Here is an 18956-nt window from a genome sequence, read left to right as displayed (position 1 = left end):
TCTACTTTGTAATATATTTTTTCATATTTGCTGTCCAGCCTTTATTTTCCCTTATTCATATTTTGCCTTTTAGTTTATTGTTTTTATTTTATTGATTAATTTGAAAAATACTAAATGCTTATTAAGGTAACGTATAACTGTGAGATCCCTGTAGGTGTGTTTTTAATTTGAGGTTTTTTTATTAAAAAAACTTAAAGGCTTTGAAGCTAAGTGCCGTTGAACTCTTTTGACATATTTTGATATTTTCTATTGGGAGATAATTATCAAACATTTATACGGAAATATAAAGCATGCATTTACAGTGAAAAGTAAATTATTATAAATCTTTTCCGTTTGTGGCCCCAGTACGTTATGTGACCCTTAGTTACAGCACGTGCCATTACATAGTAAATCATTATGTAAGAATATGGCACATGCCTTCAGTGTGCGCAAATAATACGGACCCGCTAAGCCGGGGTAGCACAAACGGAAGAGATAAAATATAATTTATCAAAAGTTTGTTGTGCATATTTGTTTCCCTACTATCTATGCAAGGTTCGAGTTTCGTGTCTCCAGTGATTTGTTTTGTTTTCTCCTGAAAGAACAAGGGCAGCACAGGAACGTGAGAACCTTCCTTGTAACACGCGAGGCTTTTGTAGAAGTTAGTATCATACACATTACAGATTCAGTTATGTTCTTCGCTGCGATTCCCACCCCAAAAGCATGTTCTAGATGATCCCATGTAATATGGTTGGTGGTTTCATCGTCTTTGCTCAGATCCAAATTTGCTGTGACGTCATAGCAGGGGTTCAGTTCGAGAATGCTGAACAAAGTGACCACTGACAACCCAATGCTGATGTTGTTCATGAGTTTCACCTCAGAATTCTGGGCGTTTTTGTAATTGCCCGCAACGTAGAACATAGTATACCCGACGAATATGAACGCGCTTAGATAGACAATGATAGAAACCAAGTATAGTTCATAGCCGGTTGAGTCTTCGTTTATGTCACACTTGTTAGGGTTCTGTTCACTTGCAGGGTACATAAGGTTGGCTTCGTAAGAAAGAAACGGCGCAACTTGTCCGACAATGACCAGTGTTAACAAATGGTTGTAAATACTGTTAGCATGGAACTGGCTGTAAAATGAGAACTGGAACACTCGAATGAAACAGTCCAGTGTTAGTGGGACCAGTTTTAGGCAAGAGACAGTGGCTGCTGAGGTGAAAAGTAACACGTGGTACCTGCACTTCATCTCCAGTTTGTAATTGTCCCATGGCATGGCCACTATCATGGTGATAAGACTGCTCATTGCTCCTGAAAAATTAGGTGAAGAGGGAGCACAAGAATCAAGGGAACTGTCTTGAACTGAAGACGTTCAAAACTATTCAACTTCGAAGTTGTCCGAATATTACCATTTTAAATCAGTAGTATTGGCTTGCGAAGACGAATGAGAAAGAGGGAAAAATAGATTTCGGAGAAAAACAGGCAATTTTGAGCTATCATTAGACGGTACTCAAATACGGCAACTGAAAGCTAACTTGGTTGTCATTTATAGCGAATGAGAAATTTGAAGCTTGCAATTGCAGGCCGTCAGGATCGTTTAAAACCCGAAGTAAAATTTGATAAGTAGATCAAATTGTTATTTGTTCTCGAACGAAGCTTGAAGCAATTATTGTAGTCTTGTTTTTTTTGAAAAATAAAAGGCATCTTTTTGTGCTGCACCATGATACTTAAATTTTTTTAATTGTTCAGACTCCACTTTTAGTGGGGGAGGAACTATGTGCTCAAATGGTTTTTTTGACAATTTTGTGCGATCGATACATATATTGTAGAGAATTGTGAGTCGTTTCACTAGAAAGCCCGTTAAGTGTATATTATCGACTGAAATCTTTAAAAGAATTGTTTTCTACGGGGAGTTATCGAGGTTTAAAATTTTTGTGAAAATTTATTTGACTTTTCTCAGTTATTTTGTTCACATCTAGGGTCTTTATGGTCAGTTTTTGTCAATTTCGCTCAATTGTGTTGCTATTTTTAACATATTGATGTTTTAGTAGATGAAATGCGATAAGCAGACTAATATTGGTCTCATCGTGTTTTTTAGAAGGAAGCAGATTTCTGTTTTCTTTTCTCGTTGCTTTCGGGCAAAGCATATAATTAAGATACACGAGTTTTAATGGTGTACCGATACTTTTGCCTGAATTGGTCGGTGGGCGAATAATGATCTTCTGACTTTGACACTGTGTTTTTATCAACACTTAAAATTTGTGTTATTTCTCAGCCTTTTTGGTTTTGTGTTTAGGAGTTGGTTGGTTTATGGGATTTTAAAACGAATTGGTCAGATTAGCCCTGGTCGGAACATAGTGCCAACACCCATTAGCTAGCCTCCTTGTCAGCTAAAAATTATCGTTTCCTCTACTTGCAAAATATTGTTCTTGATATAAAATCTGTCTTCATCAATTGATTTCTCTTATTTTATCTGACGACTTGAACGTTTTGTAAAAGTGCGATTGACATTTTAGGCAGTCAAACTAATATAAAATAGTTTATTAATATGTCCTCATTTATAAACATCTTAATCATGAAAATCATTTCATCTCCGCTTTTGGTTTTGAATTATATAACTCAGTTTTTCATTTAAGAATTTTTCAAAAGGGACATTATGATGCTATTTTGTACAGTTATCAGTTTCACTAATTTTTTTGCTCTTTTTAGAATTGTTTTACATGTCAAATGACGTTTGTAGAATTGTTTTAGTCCTGTTGGTATTGTTATGCTATTTTTCAGCGTCCGATTTGTTTTCAATTTACTTCAAGCTTCAATGCTTGATTTTTGCGTGTTAAATTGTTCTTATTTTGTATCTGAAACTATAGAACTTAGTTGGTGATTGATCCTTTACTTTTAGAGGTATCATATATAGTGCTACGAACATAATTTCATTTTTTTTTCATTTTAAACCTCGCGTTTTAAAATTCGCTATCATAAAAGCGTTTTAAGTCCAATAGCTAATCCCCCCTTTCTTAATGAAGCAATTTTGAATACACCTCTACACCCGCCTGTTGTATGAAAACACTCTGTCCTACTAACCTGTTATGTTTCATAAGAGATTTTTGCGTTCAGTTTATTGACAGTGGCTTCGATTGTTGACAATGGCTACGTTTCAGCTATTTTAGGCTCATTCGTCATGTTCAGTAGATTTTGGCTTTCATAATAGCTAATGTTCTTTTATTCAGACAGCGCAAGTATTTGAGAGAATTGGTTCATTTTGATAAATTATACAAAGAGTTTTTTCTTTTCGCTTCGTTATGCTAAGTTGTCATTACTTTTTTACAATTCAAAGAATTTTTACAATTCAAAGAATTTTTACAATTCAAAGAATTTGAATTGTATTGGGGCGCTGTGTGTTTTTTTTTAAGATGTGTTCACACATTTTTCAATGACTTTGATCTTTCAAAACGGGATAAACAGGTAAAGCCCAGCGGGCATTAAGTTTCATTAGAGGCCCAAAGAGCGCTTTAGTAGTCATTCAAGTGCTTAGAGTGGTACAGCTGCTGGGATAGCCTTAATTGAAGGTTAAAAGGTCGTTTTTAGGAGTTTTTGGGCTCAAAATGCTGCAATTTTTTATGATTTTGTGATTTTTTTTAGTTTTTTTTGTTTGATTAGTCTTAAGTTGAAGTTTTTAAAAGTTGACGAAGGCCTTTTTCGAGAAAAATTTACTTTTTATGACTATTTTATGAGCTATATGTTTTGGTAATACAAACACAAACACGCAAAATGATACTAATTTTTGCAATTTTTTTCAAGTTTTTTGAAAATTTTTGTCATTTTTTGAGTTTTTTCATCTTCAGGGGCCAAGGAATCTCCTTTGAGGTTTGATAATAGGGCACTGCATGGTTTCTAGTAACAACGAATTGGTTTTCAACGTTTTAATGTCTCAAATTTTAGCACATTTTTGATAAAATTTGCAAATTTTTTTCAAGGTTTTCTAAAGGTTTGGTCAGTTTTTCGTATTTGTCAATTCTCAAGTACCAAAAAACCTATTCCACGGTCTGATGAAAGTTACTGCGTGGTTGTTAGTTTCAATGGCTTTGTTTTCAACAATTTAACCTTTCGACTGTTAGAAATTTCTTGATAAAATTTGCAATTTTTTTCCAAAACATTTGTCTTTAGTCAGTTTTTCTCACCTCAGTAGCCAGCTAACCTCATCCAAGGTTTGATAGTTGCTAGGGGCAAGTTGATGGTTTTCTACATTTTATTTGAAAGAATTTCTATTGTTTGAAATTTGAAATTTTTTCTGAAAATTATTGCCTATCGGTCTTTGAGCCCATGAATTTTTGAAGGCTTGGAATTGGGTTACGGGAGGGCTTCTAATAGCCTCTAGATACACAGAAACGATTCTGAAGATTTTAATATCACGATTTTCCGTAACATTTCATTAAATTTTGCAATTGATTTCTTTTTTTTTGAATTTTTCGATAATTTTCGAGTTAATCGATCTTCAAGGGCCAATGAATTTCTTTCAGTTATTGCCGATATAATACTGGACCGATTTCAGAAACAAAAATTGGTTTGGAACATATTTTTGAAATAGGTATAATTAAAGAGATCAATTTTTGCCTTAGGGGTAAAAGCTTCTAGAGTTTTAGCAATGAGTATATTTTTGTTCAATTTTTTTGATTGTTTAAATTTCTCAGTTTTTTGGAGATGATTTTGTTTCTGTTTTCGCTGGCATTGTTCACGTGATCTGCTAGTCAGGAAGAGTACTTCTAAGTTTTTCATTCAATTCTTTGAATTGTATTTCAGGACTTGTCCTGCTATGTTTTTTTAATTAAAGGAGATAAATATTTAGATCAAGAATCGTTGAAAAGTTAGATGATTTGTTAGACGATTTCTCATAATTAATGAAATTTAAGAAAATGCGGAAACAGCTTCTATTTTCTGTATCTGCTTGGGTGGTGGATCGCAACTGCTGAAATCCTTTGGGGGTGGTTTAGAGACGAATCTTTTTAAGAAGCCTGTTTGTTAACCTGAGCAATAGTGGAACATGCTTTGCCAGGCAACAATTTGAAGGAACATTTCCCTCCTTAATTCACTAAAAAAAATTTGTTTTGTTTTTTTTTCATTTTCAATGTTAATTTCACGAAAATTGGAATATTGAGCAATAATGAGAGCAATAAGACATACGTTCATTGACAAAACTAAACTAAAACTCTAATTTTACATGGTACACTGCCCGTTTTTGGAGTCTTCTTGTCTCCCACTATTGAACTTCTTAGTCCCGTTTAGCCCCCCCCCCCCCCGACTGAAGCAGGTTGCAATTGGTTAGAGCTCTCACTAGTCGTTCGAGAGCAATTCTTCCGACGTTTAGTCGGTTGTGTTTATTTTTATGCCAATCGACGCATAATCATCGAAAGTTTCCTAGGTTTAAATTTGAATTAATTGACAAGCCTACTTAAACACAGAGGATCCAGAAAACGAACCAGTTAATCGAAATCAGCAGGAATGTCTCGTGAAATTGTAAGTTTTTTGTGCATGTTGATGAGACGCGGAACTCATATTACTGCTGATTTTGATTAACTGACCAACTTCTTTCGCGATTTTTTATAAGTAGCCTTGGCGGTTTAGTTTAGCGCAATTTAGATCTATTAAACGTCAAGCTTTATCAAACTTTTTACCTTTAAACTATTACCTTTATGCGTTGATTGATATAAAAGTCAAAAGAAAAGGTCAAAATTTTAACTAATATGACTTCAAAAACGGGCCGTTTACAATTTAAAATAGCAATTTGTGCGTTTTCTTTTGTCAATGAGTGCATGGTTGACATGACAGAGGGTCCGAAAGCCAATTATTTATCAAAGTTTTTATTCTTCTCAAGAAGATCAGTTTTAATGAAGCAGGCAAAAATTGAAACAAGTATTTGGCCACAAAATCACGACTTTTAAAAGAGTTTGCTTACCTCTACCCTAAATACGTACATCTGAATGTTTGCTTATCAAGTTTCACAACTTAAGTTTTGTCAATAATTGATACATGTAATAATGAAACAATCAGGGTTTGAATTGTTCCTTAATTGTTCCACTAAGTATTCTATTCTTACCGAGTACGAAATAGCTGACAATTCCTTCCCAGTAACTGGTATAGACAAACTCCTGTTCTCGTTTCCTCCTCTGCAGCTGCACCAAAAACACAACAATCAAAACCAGCGCTATTATCTGCGACACGTAAATGGCCCAGTCGAATAACTTCTGGTTTTGCATATTCTCAAATTGCCTTCAGCTCTAAATTGTTCACTGTCATTTAATATCTCAATTTCATGAAAAAAATCTTTAAGCAATTGTGAGACTCTAAGCAATGAAAAATCTTTCAGCAAAATTGTTGTAATTGTGAAACAGCAACTTCAAATTTGATTTTTGAGTGAAAAGAGGCTTTGTTTTATAATTTTCCTCATTGTCCATTTTGGCCAATCAGAAAGCGAGAAGTGAAAACAAATAAATTTGCAGCCCATTTGTGAAAATAGGAAACGTTTGCTGCAAATCAGTTCACCTTATTTTCCCTAATAAAGCTTAGGGGGTTCCCGGGTGACCATTGTTCAGATCTTCCCCTTTTCTTTTGTCTCCAACAGATCAAGCTAATGGGCGAACTTAATCCCAGGCTGTAAATTGTCGCAGTATTTGTTTGTTCGGGGAATTGAAGTTTGCTCTAAATTTGAAAGGAGTTAATACCCACTGGCTGTGTTTAGAAAATTGTACCAAAGCAAGAAAAAAATGTATGAGAAAATTTCCATTTTTATGGTTTTAAAGGTTAAGCTTCACGAATTCAGCAATTCATATGATTGGGTATAAAGCTTTTTATTTCAGATAATAAAAAGTGATTGTAATATTGGTGATTTTTATGCTTTTACGAATATCTGAGTTAAGATAAGCGTTGCTACTCGATATAGCTAAATAGAAACTAAGAAATGGCGTTTGAAAATTTAGTGCAATTATAGTCAATCTTGTTTTCTGTCGATGCATGTTCGATTGGACTCGAAATTCGGAGGTGGAGAGAAATTAATTCGATAATTTTTCCAATACGCAAAAATTGCTGTTTTGCTTTGGTCCATGCCATCCACGATGTCAACATGAAACATTAAAATCACAAAGTGTAACTTTTTTACGATTGAACGGATGCTCTTTTATATTTTAAGTGACAGCGATAAAGAGAGATTAGTAGAGCAATGAGAACTGTATGATGCAATCTTGTGATGTTTTGTATCATTTTATATATAAAGATTATTATGTTATGATTTTTGCAGTTTCTGTTGAGTTTACCATTTATTTCATTTTCAGATTAGTTAATGTGATGTTGTTTTTCGTTTCCGACCAGCAATGGCTTTACTCATAGTAGAGATAGAGAAAAGTAGGAAGTAGCTTATACCATTATATGTTGCAAGTAGATTTACAGCCGCGAAGCATATCTTTGGTTCTTTTTTGAAGGGAAAGTAGCTAGTTACTGGACCAAGTATTTGCACGTCAACCACTATATTCAATAATATACCGATCATAACGATCAGTGCATAGCGAGAACTAGAAATTTTACATTTATCGCTGCTGTATATATTCTGCTAAAGCAAATTATCTGCTTGTCGCTGGCTACCTGACTAACTTCCACAAGTTGAGTTGACAAACCGATTAGTATCATCAAGTTGCCATCGGATGCGAAAGCAACATTTATGATAAATTGTAATTGTGGTTTCTGCGTAATCAAAGCGGTACAGCAAGAGGCCAACATCTTGTTTTGGGCGGTGACGGAACGAATTATTTGGACTGAAACTAAAATCTTCCATTCAGTTTGCAACGCGAACAAGTTTTTTTCTGTCCTGCATTGGGTTGTTTAATCACTGTGAAAATGAACGGAACATATGCATATGGAGATCACGTGATGCATTCGAATGGAGATAGTAATAGCATGCAACTTAGGCAGAATGGATCTTCTTCGTCTCCCAAGGCGCACGGAGACGTCCTGTCCAAGTTTGAACAGGCCAAGAACGAAATGATACAACAGTTTGTTCAACTCCAAAAGACCACCAGAGCTCTTTCAACTGCATTTAACGGTTAGTCAATAGATACTATAATGGGTTCAGCCGCTGAATGTATTGTTCTGACCTCTTTAGTGTGAGAGGAACTACATGCTCAACTGGTTTTTTTTGTTCAGTCAATTTTGGCCTATCGAATTATCTTGGCAAATCGTTTTGAAGTAAAACCCTATTGGATTTTTTTCATGGAAAACCTAAAGGTGTCATATTTCATTTTTGCTATCAGAAACTGGAAAACAATTAGTTATTTTTCGTCTTTTTCTAAATTTTGCTGATCCTACGGAAAAATAGTGGATAAGGGTTCGTTCCTCCATGTTTCATATAATAATTACACTCCGCCTCTAACCCATAGAAGTCTAGAAACTAACAGGCAGTGAACTTCTCTCTTTATTCTTTCCCTTTTTTCAATTCCAAATAAGGTCAAGGTGGTCAATCGTTTCTATTATCCGGCTATTTTTTACACTCGTTAAAATTTATACTTTACATTCAATAGTGACCCTCATTGGCTGGTTGTTGCGGCCCTAGTTCTACTAATCCAAGAGGAGCAATGGTGATTAATTCGAGTGCTTTAGTAATGGTGATTGATTTGGTTGCTCTCAACCGAAGTGTCGATCAATTAAGTTTCCTGTTGGTCTTTTCTTGAGATTTTGCTTACTACTGTCTGTCCATTGACTTTCTGTCTTCAAAAGCGGGAGAAATTTTTGTTCAATTCCACTGAAGATAAGGAGGTCTATCAGGGTTGTTTTTGGAGATATGCCTTTATGGTTGTTACTTTAATTCGATTTTCTCGTTATTTAGGTAAATTTTCAGCATTTTCTCTCATTGTAGTGTCTCGTTCTATTTTGATGTTTCAGATCTGATGTTTCAGATCATCTCTGGTGACGATCAGTTATGATGCTGTTATCCTTATCTGGAAACAGTTAATTTTTTTGAATTCGAATTAATTTTATACCAAAAGCAAATTTTTTGTGAATTTTTGAAATGCTGATTTATTTCTCCTTTTTTTCTAGCTTCATATATGTACAAAGTAGTGCGCGTTGTTTACTCAGTGAAGTTCGAAATAGAATAGTGTTAACTCATCAATATAGGTCGATGAATTCTATTTAAATTTTCGTTTGCTTATTGTTTTGTTTATCATTTTTGTAACTAGTATTATTACTGTCATCTACGATTTATTCTAACTGATATAGCCAATACAAATTGTGCGCATTTTTCTATAACCATGGTATTTTCTAGAAGAACATTTAATTGTATCTTATTTTTAATGCTGAATTCCATCCCATTCTAGCGCTTGGTAATCAATAGCAGTTAATTTTTAATCTGGCGGAATATTTTGATAAATTTCAGTTTCGTTTCTTAGGAACAATGGGGCGAATTTTTGTTTTCTTGGTTTTTAATTAGAAAACCATTCTCTTGTCAAAACCGAAGTCTTTTTGCTTTTTCAAAGTTCTTAATGTTTGCTTTTATTTATTTCTAAATCCTTAATTAAACTGCCAGATATTGGTTTTATAAAACCAATGGCATATTTAACGGGAAAACCATCGATGAGCTACTTTGTGTTTCATAAACTGTGTATCTGAATGGAATCAAAACCGCTCCTTAATTATTCTTCATTATTGATACCTCGAATAAACCTTGGTCCCTTCCATTATTATTTCTTATCGTGCAATTACAGTCACTAAAATTGGTATCTTTTGGCTGAGAGTCAGTTCTTCATTTTTGTAACGAATTTGTTATTCAAGTGTTGCTTAGAAGTCTTATGTATGAAAACATAGCTATATTGTACTGAAGAAAGCCTGTTTTTTGAAGAAATTTTTGAATGAAAATTTGAAAAGAATGATCTGTTGAATTATCACGTTTACATCGTGGTTTTTTTCTGTTTAAAAACATTGTTTTTCAATTCCAGCTAAACGCCCTTTTTTATCAACAGGAGATTTTGCTGTGTGTTTTGTTGCTTAAGTAACCTACCTCAGGAAACCGTGTATATTACCAGCCAAAATTTAATGTTCCAGAAGCCAACTCACATTTTGATTTGAGTAAATGATCTAACATTTAGTGAGCATAAAAGAAATAGTATGCTTTTAATTTATTTGATGGGATGCTTTTGACGTCTTTCTCTTACTTTTTTAGGGTTTATTTTCTCCGAGTCTTGTAGGTTAAAAGTACCAGACGATTTTCTCAAAGAAAGTGTCTGTTTATTTAATCAGACACATTTTTAAGATCAAATTCACTACATAGCCAAAGCATTTGGTTTTGGCTCTCGGTGCATCAGTTTTGGCCGTGCTGTGTGTTTTTGATGCAACAGTTTTGCTTGACAATTTCTTTTAGAAAATTTTTCAATCGCTTAACCTATTTGTTTTTAAGTGACTTTTTCATGCTTCATTCTTCGCTTTTAGCATGATCTAAATCGGTGTCTCATTCAGCATGAGCTTCGACAACCCAGGGTGAAAAATATTCAGGTACTATAAACTTGTGACAGCTCAACTGGGTCAATTAGTTGCAATTAAGCATGAAAAACGCACGTTGACAACACGTACGTAATGGAGCATGTTTCACCTTTGTTTGTCCAAGTTTCTCGCCCAACTTGGTTGCCGTACTTTGTCGACCTCATGAATTAACAAAATCTCACTTTCTTGTGTGTTGGTAAAACGCTTAATTTTATATCCGTTGATTTTCTAAACCTAAAATAAATTCTATTGCCCGGGGGCAAGATTTTTATTGTAACGCTTTTGCTGAGACTCGAATTTTGCTCTAGCAAAAGTCATTGTGCACGTTTCGCTTTTGTTTTCATACTTGTTTTCACTCTTGCACTTTGTTGAAAACTGTAAGCCACAGCATGGTATACATTGAGCCAATTGTTGAGCAAATTTTTTTGAAAAAAAATCCCCAGAAGCCTGAAGGCAAGCTTTTTGTAATTTTTTGGAATTTTTTTCGTTCATTTTGCAAATCCGTTCACGACTGAACTTTGTACCATAACAACTGATGCAACTATCAAATTGTTAACTATCGCAAGTACGGATATTCTAATCAAAGTTAAACATAGCGAGGTAGTTGTTTGTTTGTTTTTTTTACGTTTTATGTGTCTGAATGAATTTACAAACTATCCTAATCTGATGCCTAAAGCAGCAAAATTTGGGTCTATGAATGTTCGAAAACAATTCTGGGAATCCTTCGGCTTCGCAGAACTATCTTACATACACTTATAGATTTATCGTTAAGAATTAATTAGGCACTCAGACCTCGAGGCAGCTCAAGTTAGTCAAATAATTCCTAATTAAGTCAAAAAGATGCACGCGCAAAAATGCGTGCTAAATGGAAATATGGGTACCGCACATTTGTCTCACCAGACAGGTGTTTTGTTTTATTTAGTTACTTTTGTTAATCTAAGTTTTTTCCTGCTTAGATGCCCTCCCGTACTAGCAAAATCTTTTAAGTGTTAACAGAGATTACTTACATTTTTAGCTCTTTTGATTCTCTGTTGACAGCATAAATTCTAATCCCCTCCGGGGTGACTAAGCTTTATGTTCTGACATAAACTTGGATGGCTTAGCTGAATGGGTGGCTGTTTTCTGTCTAATGAAAATTGCGTCGAGCCGAAATTTGTTTAATTTCATCTTTTTAAAACGTTTTTCCTTTAATTTAATACAAAAACCTGATGCTTCATAAGTTTTTCCTTTAATTTAATACAAAAACCTGATGCTTCATAATAAAGCCTTATGTTGACCCCTGATTGTATACCAGGACAAAACCATGAGCCGTGAAATTTTCGTGAATTGACTTGCATTTGAGGTGTTGGAACTTATTTTTGTGCTGAGGTATTAGTTCATCGTGCTTGTTTTTCTTTGGCATCACTTTATACTCTACTGAAGTATTTCGGAGATAGCAAACTGTTTATTGAGAGCATTTACAGTTTCAATAATAACCCGTACTTGATTTTTTGTTTCGTTGCAAAATTGTGATATTGAAAAAAATAACATTAAGTGAAATTGTACCCTAATTTTGATGCAAATACTTTGAAGCTATTTGTAGGTCACTATACATAACGCCTATCGTGTGCATTCAAGCTCTCAATTTTTTGAAGTAATTTGAGTATCCTTGATTGTGAGGCGTCATCCTGGTTGTACTGATCAGAAGAGTGTCAAATATTCCCCTCTGTAGTCCATCTATTTAGTGGTAATTAAGTGTTGTATTTCTCTCCCATTTCCTGAAATTTTACTCTAATGCGTTGTTAGCAACTCCCTCAAGCTGAATCTCAATTGTCCTCTACAACAAAGGCTGTTGTGGCTATTGTTGTCAAGTGGTGTGCTCAAAGGGAGTTACGCATGAAAGCGAGCAGTATAATTGTCACTGCTTTGAAGCTGCTTCAAACCATAGAAGTTTGCTAGGTTCACATAAACGAATTGAAAGTGTACTTAGCAATTAATATGTTGTACACCAATGAGACTTGATCGTACAATGAGACTTAGCGGTACACGTTTTTAAGTTTCTGGGAGTAAAGAAATTGAGCTGAATAAATATGAAAAAAAAAACAACTTACGTCAAAATTTTAAATAGGTAACAAAGCTGCTCCTTAATTTGCATTAGCACATTATGTTCCGTCCCCAAATACTATACAACTACTGCCCGGTCATAGAAACTAAACTGGTGAAGACAACTTGCGGAAAAGGCTGTTAATATTGCTCTCAGTACTTTCTCTTGTGTTTTTTAAATGACAGTTGTTGGGGTTTTGATTGGTTATTTCATATATGATTTTTTTTCTCTCGTTTTTATTTGTTCAAAGAAACCGTCTCTTTTCCTCTTCTACGGTGATAGGCTTGAAAACGGATCAAATTGATCTATTAGTTATCTTTCAGTTGCTCCTGCCTCCTTTTCTCTTATTTTTGAAAATCAAAGTAAATAATGGACGCCAGGAAACAATTTAATATTATTATTACAGATGAATCCGCGGATGAGCACTTGAACTTTGGTGGTTCCCCAGGTAAAACAGACTTACGTGTAATGATGGGTGCTTTTTGAATTTGTAAGATGTGAATCATCGGGAAAACATGAATAAAGTTCTAAAAAGGATGTTCTAAAAAACATAAGTGAAAGAACTCGATACTCTGTGGACGTGTTTCCCCAACTGTAAGCAATCAAAAAAATTCACAGTGATGCAAAATCTTCCATTGTTTTGAGTTCTGAAAAAAATTAAACGTATTTTTGAGGTTGAAAATAGCAAAATGAAAACTGGTAACAAAATGAAAACAGATTTGAAACCCTCTAAAGTAAATGGAGAAACTCGGTGTGAGTTTCTGAAGGTCACTGTAGAATGCAACTGGCGCAGCAAACATGCAAAAAAAGCTGTTAATATTGGTTTCAATTGACAGTTTTTGGGGTTTTGATTGTTTATTTCAAATATAATTTTTCTCTCGTTTTTGTTTGTTGAAAAAATTGTCTACTATTTTTCTCTTCCACGTTGATTGGCTTGAAAACGGATACAGTGATCTATTATTTCACTCTCTGACTCTCTCTCTCTCTCTCTCTCTTTCTATCTATCTTTCTCTCTCTCTCTCTCTCTCGCACGGTGCTCCTGCCTCCTTTCTCCTTTTCTCTTGTTTTTGTAAATCAAAGTAAATAATTGACACCAGGTAACAAATTATTATTTTTATTACAGGTGAATCCACTGATGAGCACTTGAACTTTGCTGGTTCCGAGGTAAACAGACTCACGTCTAGTGATGAGTGATTTTTGAATTTGTAAGATGTGAATCATTGGGAAAACATGAATAAATTTCTAAATAGGATGTTCTAAAAAACATTAGTGAAAGAACTCGATACTCTGTGGACGTGTTTCCCCAACTGTAAGCAATCAAAAAAATTCACAGTGCTTCAAAATCTCCCATTGTTTTGAGTTCTGAAAAAAAATTAAACGTACTTTTGAGGTTGAAAATAGCAAAATGAAAACTGGTAACAAAATGAAAACAGATTTGAAACCCTCTAAAGTAAATGGAGAAACTCGGTGTGAGTTTCTGAAGGTCACTGTAGAATGCAACTGGCGCAGCAAACATGCAAAAAAAGCTGTTAATATTGGTTTCAATTGACAGTTTTTGGGGTTTTGATTGTTTATTTCAAATATAATTTTTCTCTCGTTTTTGTTTGTTGAAAAAATTGTCTTCTATTTTTCTCTTCCACGTTGATTGGCTTGAAAACGGATCACAGTGATCTATTATTTCACTCTCTGACTCTCTCTCTCTCTCTCTATCTCTCTCTCTATCTATCTCTCTCTCTCTCTCGCACGGTGCTCCTGCCTCCTTTCTCCTTTTCTCTTGTTTTTGTAAATCAAAGTAAATAATTGACACCAGGTAACAAATTATTTTTTTATTACAGGTGAATCCACTGATGAGCACTTGAACTTTGCTGGTTCCCAGGTAAGCAGACTCACGTCTAGTGATGAGTGATTTTTGAATTTGTAAGATGTGAATCATTGGGAAAACATGAATAAATTTCTAAATAGGATGTTCTAAAAAACATTAGTGAAAGAACTCGATACTCTGTGGACGTGTTTCCCAACTCTAAGCAATCAAAAAGATTGACAGTGATTCAAAATCTTCCATTGTTTTGAATTCCGAAAAAAAATTAAACGTATTTTTGAGCTTGAAAATAGCAAAATGAAAACAGGTAACAAATTGAAAACAGATTTCAAACCCTCTAATGTTAATGGAGAAACTCGGTGTGATTTTGTGAAGGTCACTCTAGAATGAAAATGGCGAAGCAAGCTTGCAAAAAAGACTGTTAATATTGCTCTCAGTAATTTCTATATATTTTTACTGACAGTTTTTGGGGTTTTGATCGGTTATTGAAAATATGATTTTTCTTTCTCTCGTATTTTGATTTTTCAAAGAACCGTCTTCTTTTTTTCTCTTCCACGGTGATAGGCTTGAAAGCAGACACAAATTGATCTATTATTTTTCTCTCTGTTGCTCCTGTCTGCTTTCTTCTTTTCTCTTGTTTTTGTAAATGGAAGTAATAATGGACACCAGGTTACAACTTATTGTTTTTTACAGATGATCCACGGATTAGCATTTGATTTTTGGTGGTTCCCAAGTAAAACAGACTTATGTGTAGTGATGGGTGCTTTTTGAATTTGTAAGATCTGAATCATCGGGAAAACATGAATAAAGTTCTAAAAAGGATGTTCTAAAAAACATAAGTGACAGACCTCGATACTCTGTCGACGTGTTTCCCAACTCTAAGCAATCAAAAAAATTGACAATGGTTCAAAATCTTCCATTGTTTTGAATTCCGAAAAAAAAATTAAGCGTATTTTTGAGCTTGAAAATAGCAAAATGAAAACAGGTAACAAATTGAAAACAGATTTCAAACCCTCTAATGTTAATGGAGAAACTCGGTGTGATTTTGTGAAGGTCACTCTAGAATGAAAATGGCGAAGCAAGCTTGCAAAAAAGACTGTTAATATTGCTCTCAGTAATTTCTATTTATTTTTACTGACAGTTTTTGGGGTTTTGATCGGTTATTGAAAATATGATTTTTCTTTCTCTCGTATTTTGATTTTTTCAAAGAACCGTCTTCTTTTTTTCTCTTCCACGGTGATAGGCTTGAATGCAGACACAAATTGATCTATTATTTTTCTCTCTGTTGCTCCTGCCTGCTTTCTTCTTTTCTCTTGTTTTTGTAAATGGAAGTAATAATGGACACCAGGTTACAACTTATTGTTTTTTACAGATGATCCACGGATTAGCATTTGATTTTTGGTGGTTCCCAAGTAAAACAGACTTATATGTAGTGATGGGTGCTTTTTGAATTTGTAAGATCTGAATCATCGGGAAAACATGAATAAAGTTCTAAAAAGGATGTTCTAAAAACATAAGTGACAGACCTCGATACTCTGTCGACGTGTTTCCCAACTCTAAGCAATCAAAAAAATTGACAATGGTTCAAAATCTTCCATTGTTTTGAATTCCGAAAAAAATTAAACGTATTTTTGAGGTTGAAAATAGCAAAATGAAAACCGGTAACAAAATGAAAACAGATTTCAAGTTAATGGAGAAACTCGGTGTGAGTTTCTGAAGGTCACTGTAGAATGCAACTGGCGAAGCAAGCTTGGAAAAAAGACTGTTAATATTGCTCTCAGTAATTTCTACTTATTTTAATTGACAGTTTTTGGGGTTTTGATTGGTTATTTCAAATATAACTTTTCTCTCGTATTTTGTTATTTCAAAAAATCGTCTTCTATTTTTCTCTTCCACGTTGATTGGCTTGAAAACGGATCAAATTGATCTATTATTTCACACACTCTCTCTCTCTCTCTCTCGCATGGTGCTCCTGCCTCCTCCTTTTCTCTTGTTTTTGAAAATCAAAGTAAATAATTGACACCAGGTAACAAATTTTTATTTTTATTACAGGTGAATCCACTGATGAGCACTTGAACTTTGCTGGTTCCCAGGTAAACAGACTCACGTCTAGTGATGATTGATTTTTGAATTTGTAAGATGTGAATCATTGGGAAAACAGGAATAAATTTCTAAATAGGATGTTCTAAAAACATAAGTGAAAGAATTCGATACTCTGTGGACGTGTTTCCCCAACTGTAAGCAATCAAAAAAATTCTGTGATTCAAAATCTTAAATTGTTTTGAATTCTGAAAAAAAGTTAAACGTATTTTTGAGGTTGAAAATAGCAAAATGAAAACAGGTAACAAAATGAAAACAGATTTCAAGTTAATGGAGAAACTCGGTGTGAGTTTCTGAAGGTCACTGTAGAATGCAACTGGCGAAGCAAGCTTGGAAAAAAGACTGTTAATATTGCTCTCAGTAATTTCTACTTATTTTAATTGACAGTTTTTGGGGTTTCGATTGGTTATTTCAAATATAACTTTTCTCTCGTATTTTGTTTGTTCAAAAAATCGTCTTCTATTTTTCTCTTCCACGTTGATTGCCTTGAAAACGGATCAAATTGATCTATTATTTCACTCTCTCTCTCTCTCTCTTTCTCTCTCTCTCGCATGGTGCTCCTGCCTCCTCCTTTTCTCTTGGTTTTGAAAATCAAAGTAAATAATTGACACCAGGTAACAAATTATCATTTTTATTACAGGTGAATCCACTGATGAGCACTTGAACTTTGCTGGTTCCCTGGTAAACAGACTCACGTCTAGTGATGAGTGATTTTTGAATTTGTAAGATGTGAATCATTGGGAAAACAGGAATAATTTTCTAAATAGGGTGTTCTAAAAAACATAAGTGAACGAATTCGATACCCTGTGGACGTGTTTCCCCAACTGTAAGCAATCAAAAAAATTCACAGTGATTCAAAATCTTAAATTGTTTTGAATTCTGAAAAAAAGTTAAACGTATTTTTGAGGTTGAAAATAGCAAAATAAAAATAGGTAACAAAATGAAAACGGATTTCAAACCCTCTAATGTTAATGGAGAAACTCGGTGTGATTTTCTGAAGGTCACTCTAGAATGAAACTGGCGAAGCAAGCTTGCAAAAAAGACTATAAATATTGCTCTCAGTAATTTCTATTTATTTTAACTGACAGTTTTTGGTGTTTTGATCGGTTATTGAAAATATGATTTTTCTTTCTCTCGTATTTTGTTTATTCAAAGAACCGTCTTCTTTTTTTTCTCTTCCACGGTGATAGGCTTGAAAGCAGACCAAATTGATCTATTATTTCTCTCTCTGTTGATCCTGCCTGCTTTGTTCTTTTCTCTTGTTTTTGTAAATGGAAGTAATAATGGACACCAGGTTACAACTTATTGTTTTTCACAGATGATCCACGGATGAGCACTTGATTTTTGGTGACTCGCAGGTAAAACAGAGTTACGTCTAGTGATGAGTGGTTATTTGAATTTGTAAGACGTGAATCATTGGAAAACATGAATAACGTTCTAAATCGGATGTTCTAAAAACAAAAGTGAAAGAACTCAATACTCTGTGGACGTGTTTCCTCAACTCTTAAGCAATAAAAAAAAATTGATAGTGATTTTTTGTTTATTCAAAGAACCGTCTTCTTTTTTTCTCTTCCACGGTGATAGGCTTGAAAGCAGATCAAATTGATCTACTATTTTTCTCTGTGTTGCTCCTGCCCGCTTTCTTCTTATTCTTGTTTTTGTAAATGGAAGTAATAATGGACACCAGGTTACAACTTATTGTTTTTATTACAGATGAATCCACGGATGAGCACTTGATTTTTGGTGGCTCCCAGGTAAAACAGACTTACGTCTAGTGATGAGTGCTTATTTGAATTTGTAAGACGTGAATCATTGGAAAACATGAATAACGTTCTAAATCGGATGTTCTAAAAAACATAAGTGGAAGAACTCGATACTCTGTGGACGTGTTTCCCCAACTGTAAGCAATCAAAAAAATTCACAGTGCTTCAAAATCTCCCATTGTTTTGAGTTCTGAAAAAAAATTAAACGTATTTTTGAGGTTGAAAATAGCAAAATGAAAACTGGTAACAAAATGAAAACAGATTTGAAACCCTCTAAAGTAAATGGAGAAACTCGGTGTGAGTTTCTGAAGGTCACTGTAGAATGCAACTGGCGCAGCAAACATGCAAAAAAAGCTGTTAATATTGGTTTCAATTGACAGTTTTTGGGGTTTTGATTGTTTATTTCAAATATAATTTTTCTCTCGTTTTTTGTTTGTTGAAAAAATTGTCTTCTATTTTTCTCTTCCACGTTGATTGGCTTGAAAACGGATCACAGTGATCTATTATTTCACTCTCTGACTCTCTCTATCTCTCTGTGTATCTCTCTTCCTCTATCTCTCTCTCTCTCTCTCTCGCACGGTGCTCCTGCCTCCTTTCTCCTTTTCTCTTGTTTTTGTAAATCAAAGTATATAATTGACACCAGGTAACAAATTATTATTTTTATTACAGGTGAATCCACTGATGAGCACTTGAAC

At 34.3% G+C, this 18956-nt stretch overlaps 2 protein-coding genes across 2 annotated transcripts in view; one reads left to right on the top strand and one right to left on the bottom strand.

Annotated features, from left to right (window-relative positions):
• Positions 1 to 452: 452 nt before the first annotated feature.
• On the bottom strand, positions 453 to 6689 carry LOC142342519 (uncharacterized). Its single transcript, XM_075393867.1, has 2 exons — positions 6073 to 6689; positions 453 to 1292 (listed from the first exon to the last, which is right to left on the bottom strand). Exons 1-2 carry the CDS (start codon positions 6230 to 6232, stop codon positions 526 to 528), a joined length of 927 nt encoding a protein of 308 aa, XP_075249982.1. The 5' UTR covers positions 6233 to 6689; the 3' UTR covers positions 453 to 525.
• A 618-nt stretch (positions 6690 to 7307) lies between these two features.
• The window catches only part of LOC142343313 (mitofusin-1-like), a 122229-nt gene continuing 110580 nt past the window's right edge, over positions 7308 to 18956 (top strand). Inside the window, exon 1 of the mRNA XM_075395141.1 lies at positions 7308 to 8067. Coding sequence (XP_075251256.1) covers positions 7863 to 8067 — 205 coding nt within the window. The 5' untranslated portion in view covers positions 7308 to 7862. The remainder of the gene's footprint in view (positions 8068 to 18956) is intronic.

This window comes from Convolutriloba macropyga, chromosome 7, assembly GCF_964194025.1.
Source record: "Convolutriloba macropyga chromosome 7, txConMacr16.3, whole genome shotgun sequence".
NCBI lineage: Eukaryota > Metazoa > Xenacoelomorpha > Acoela > Convolutidae > Convolutriloba > Convolutriloba macropyga.
This window is presented reverse-complemented; position numbering and strand designations above follow the sequence as displayed.

What these genes read in the sequence shown, in the direction of transcription:
- LOC142342519 (XM_075393867.1), bottom strand. Translation starts at nt 6,232, where the DNA reads ATGCAAAACCAGAAGTTATTCGACTGGGCCATTTACGTGTCGCAGATA. An exon ending in TGTCAGCTATTTCGTACTCG is followed by an intron (nt 1,293 to 6,072) that starts GTAAGAATAGAA and finishes CTAATTTTTCAG; the next exon opens with GAGCAATGAGCAGTCTTATC.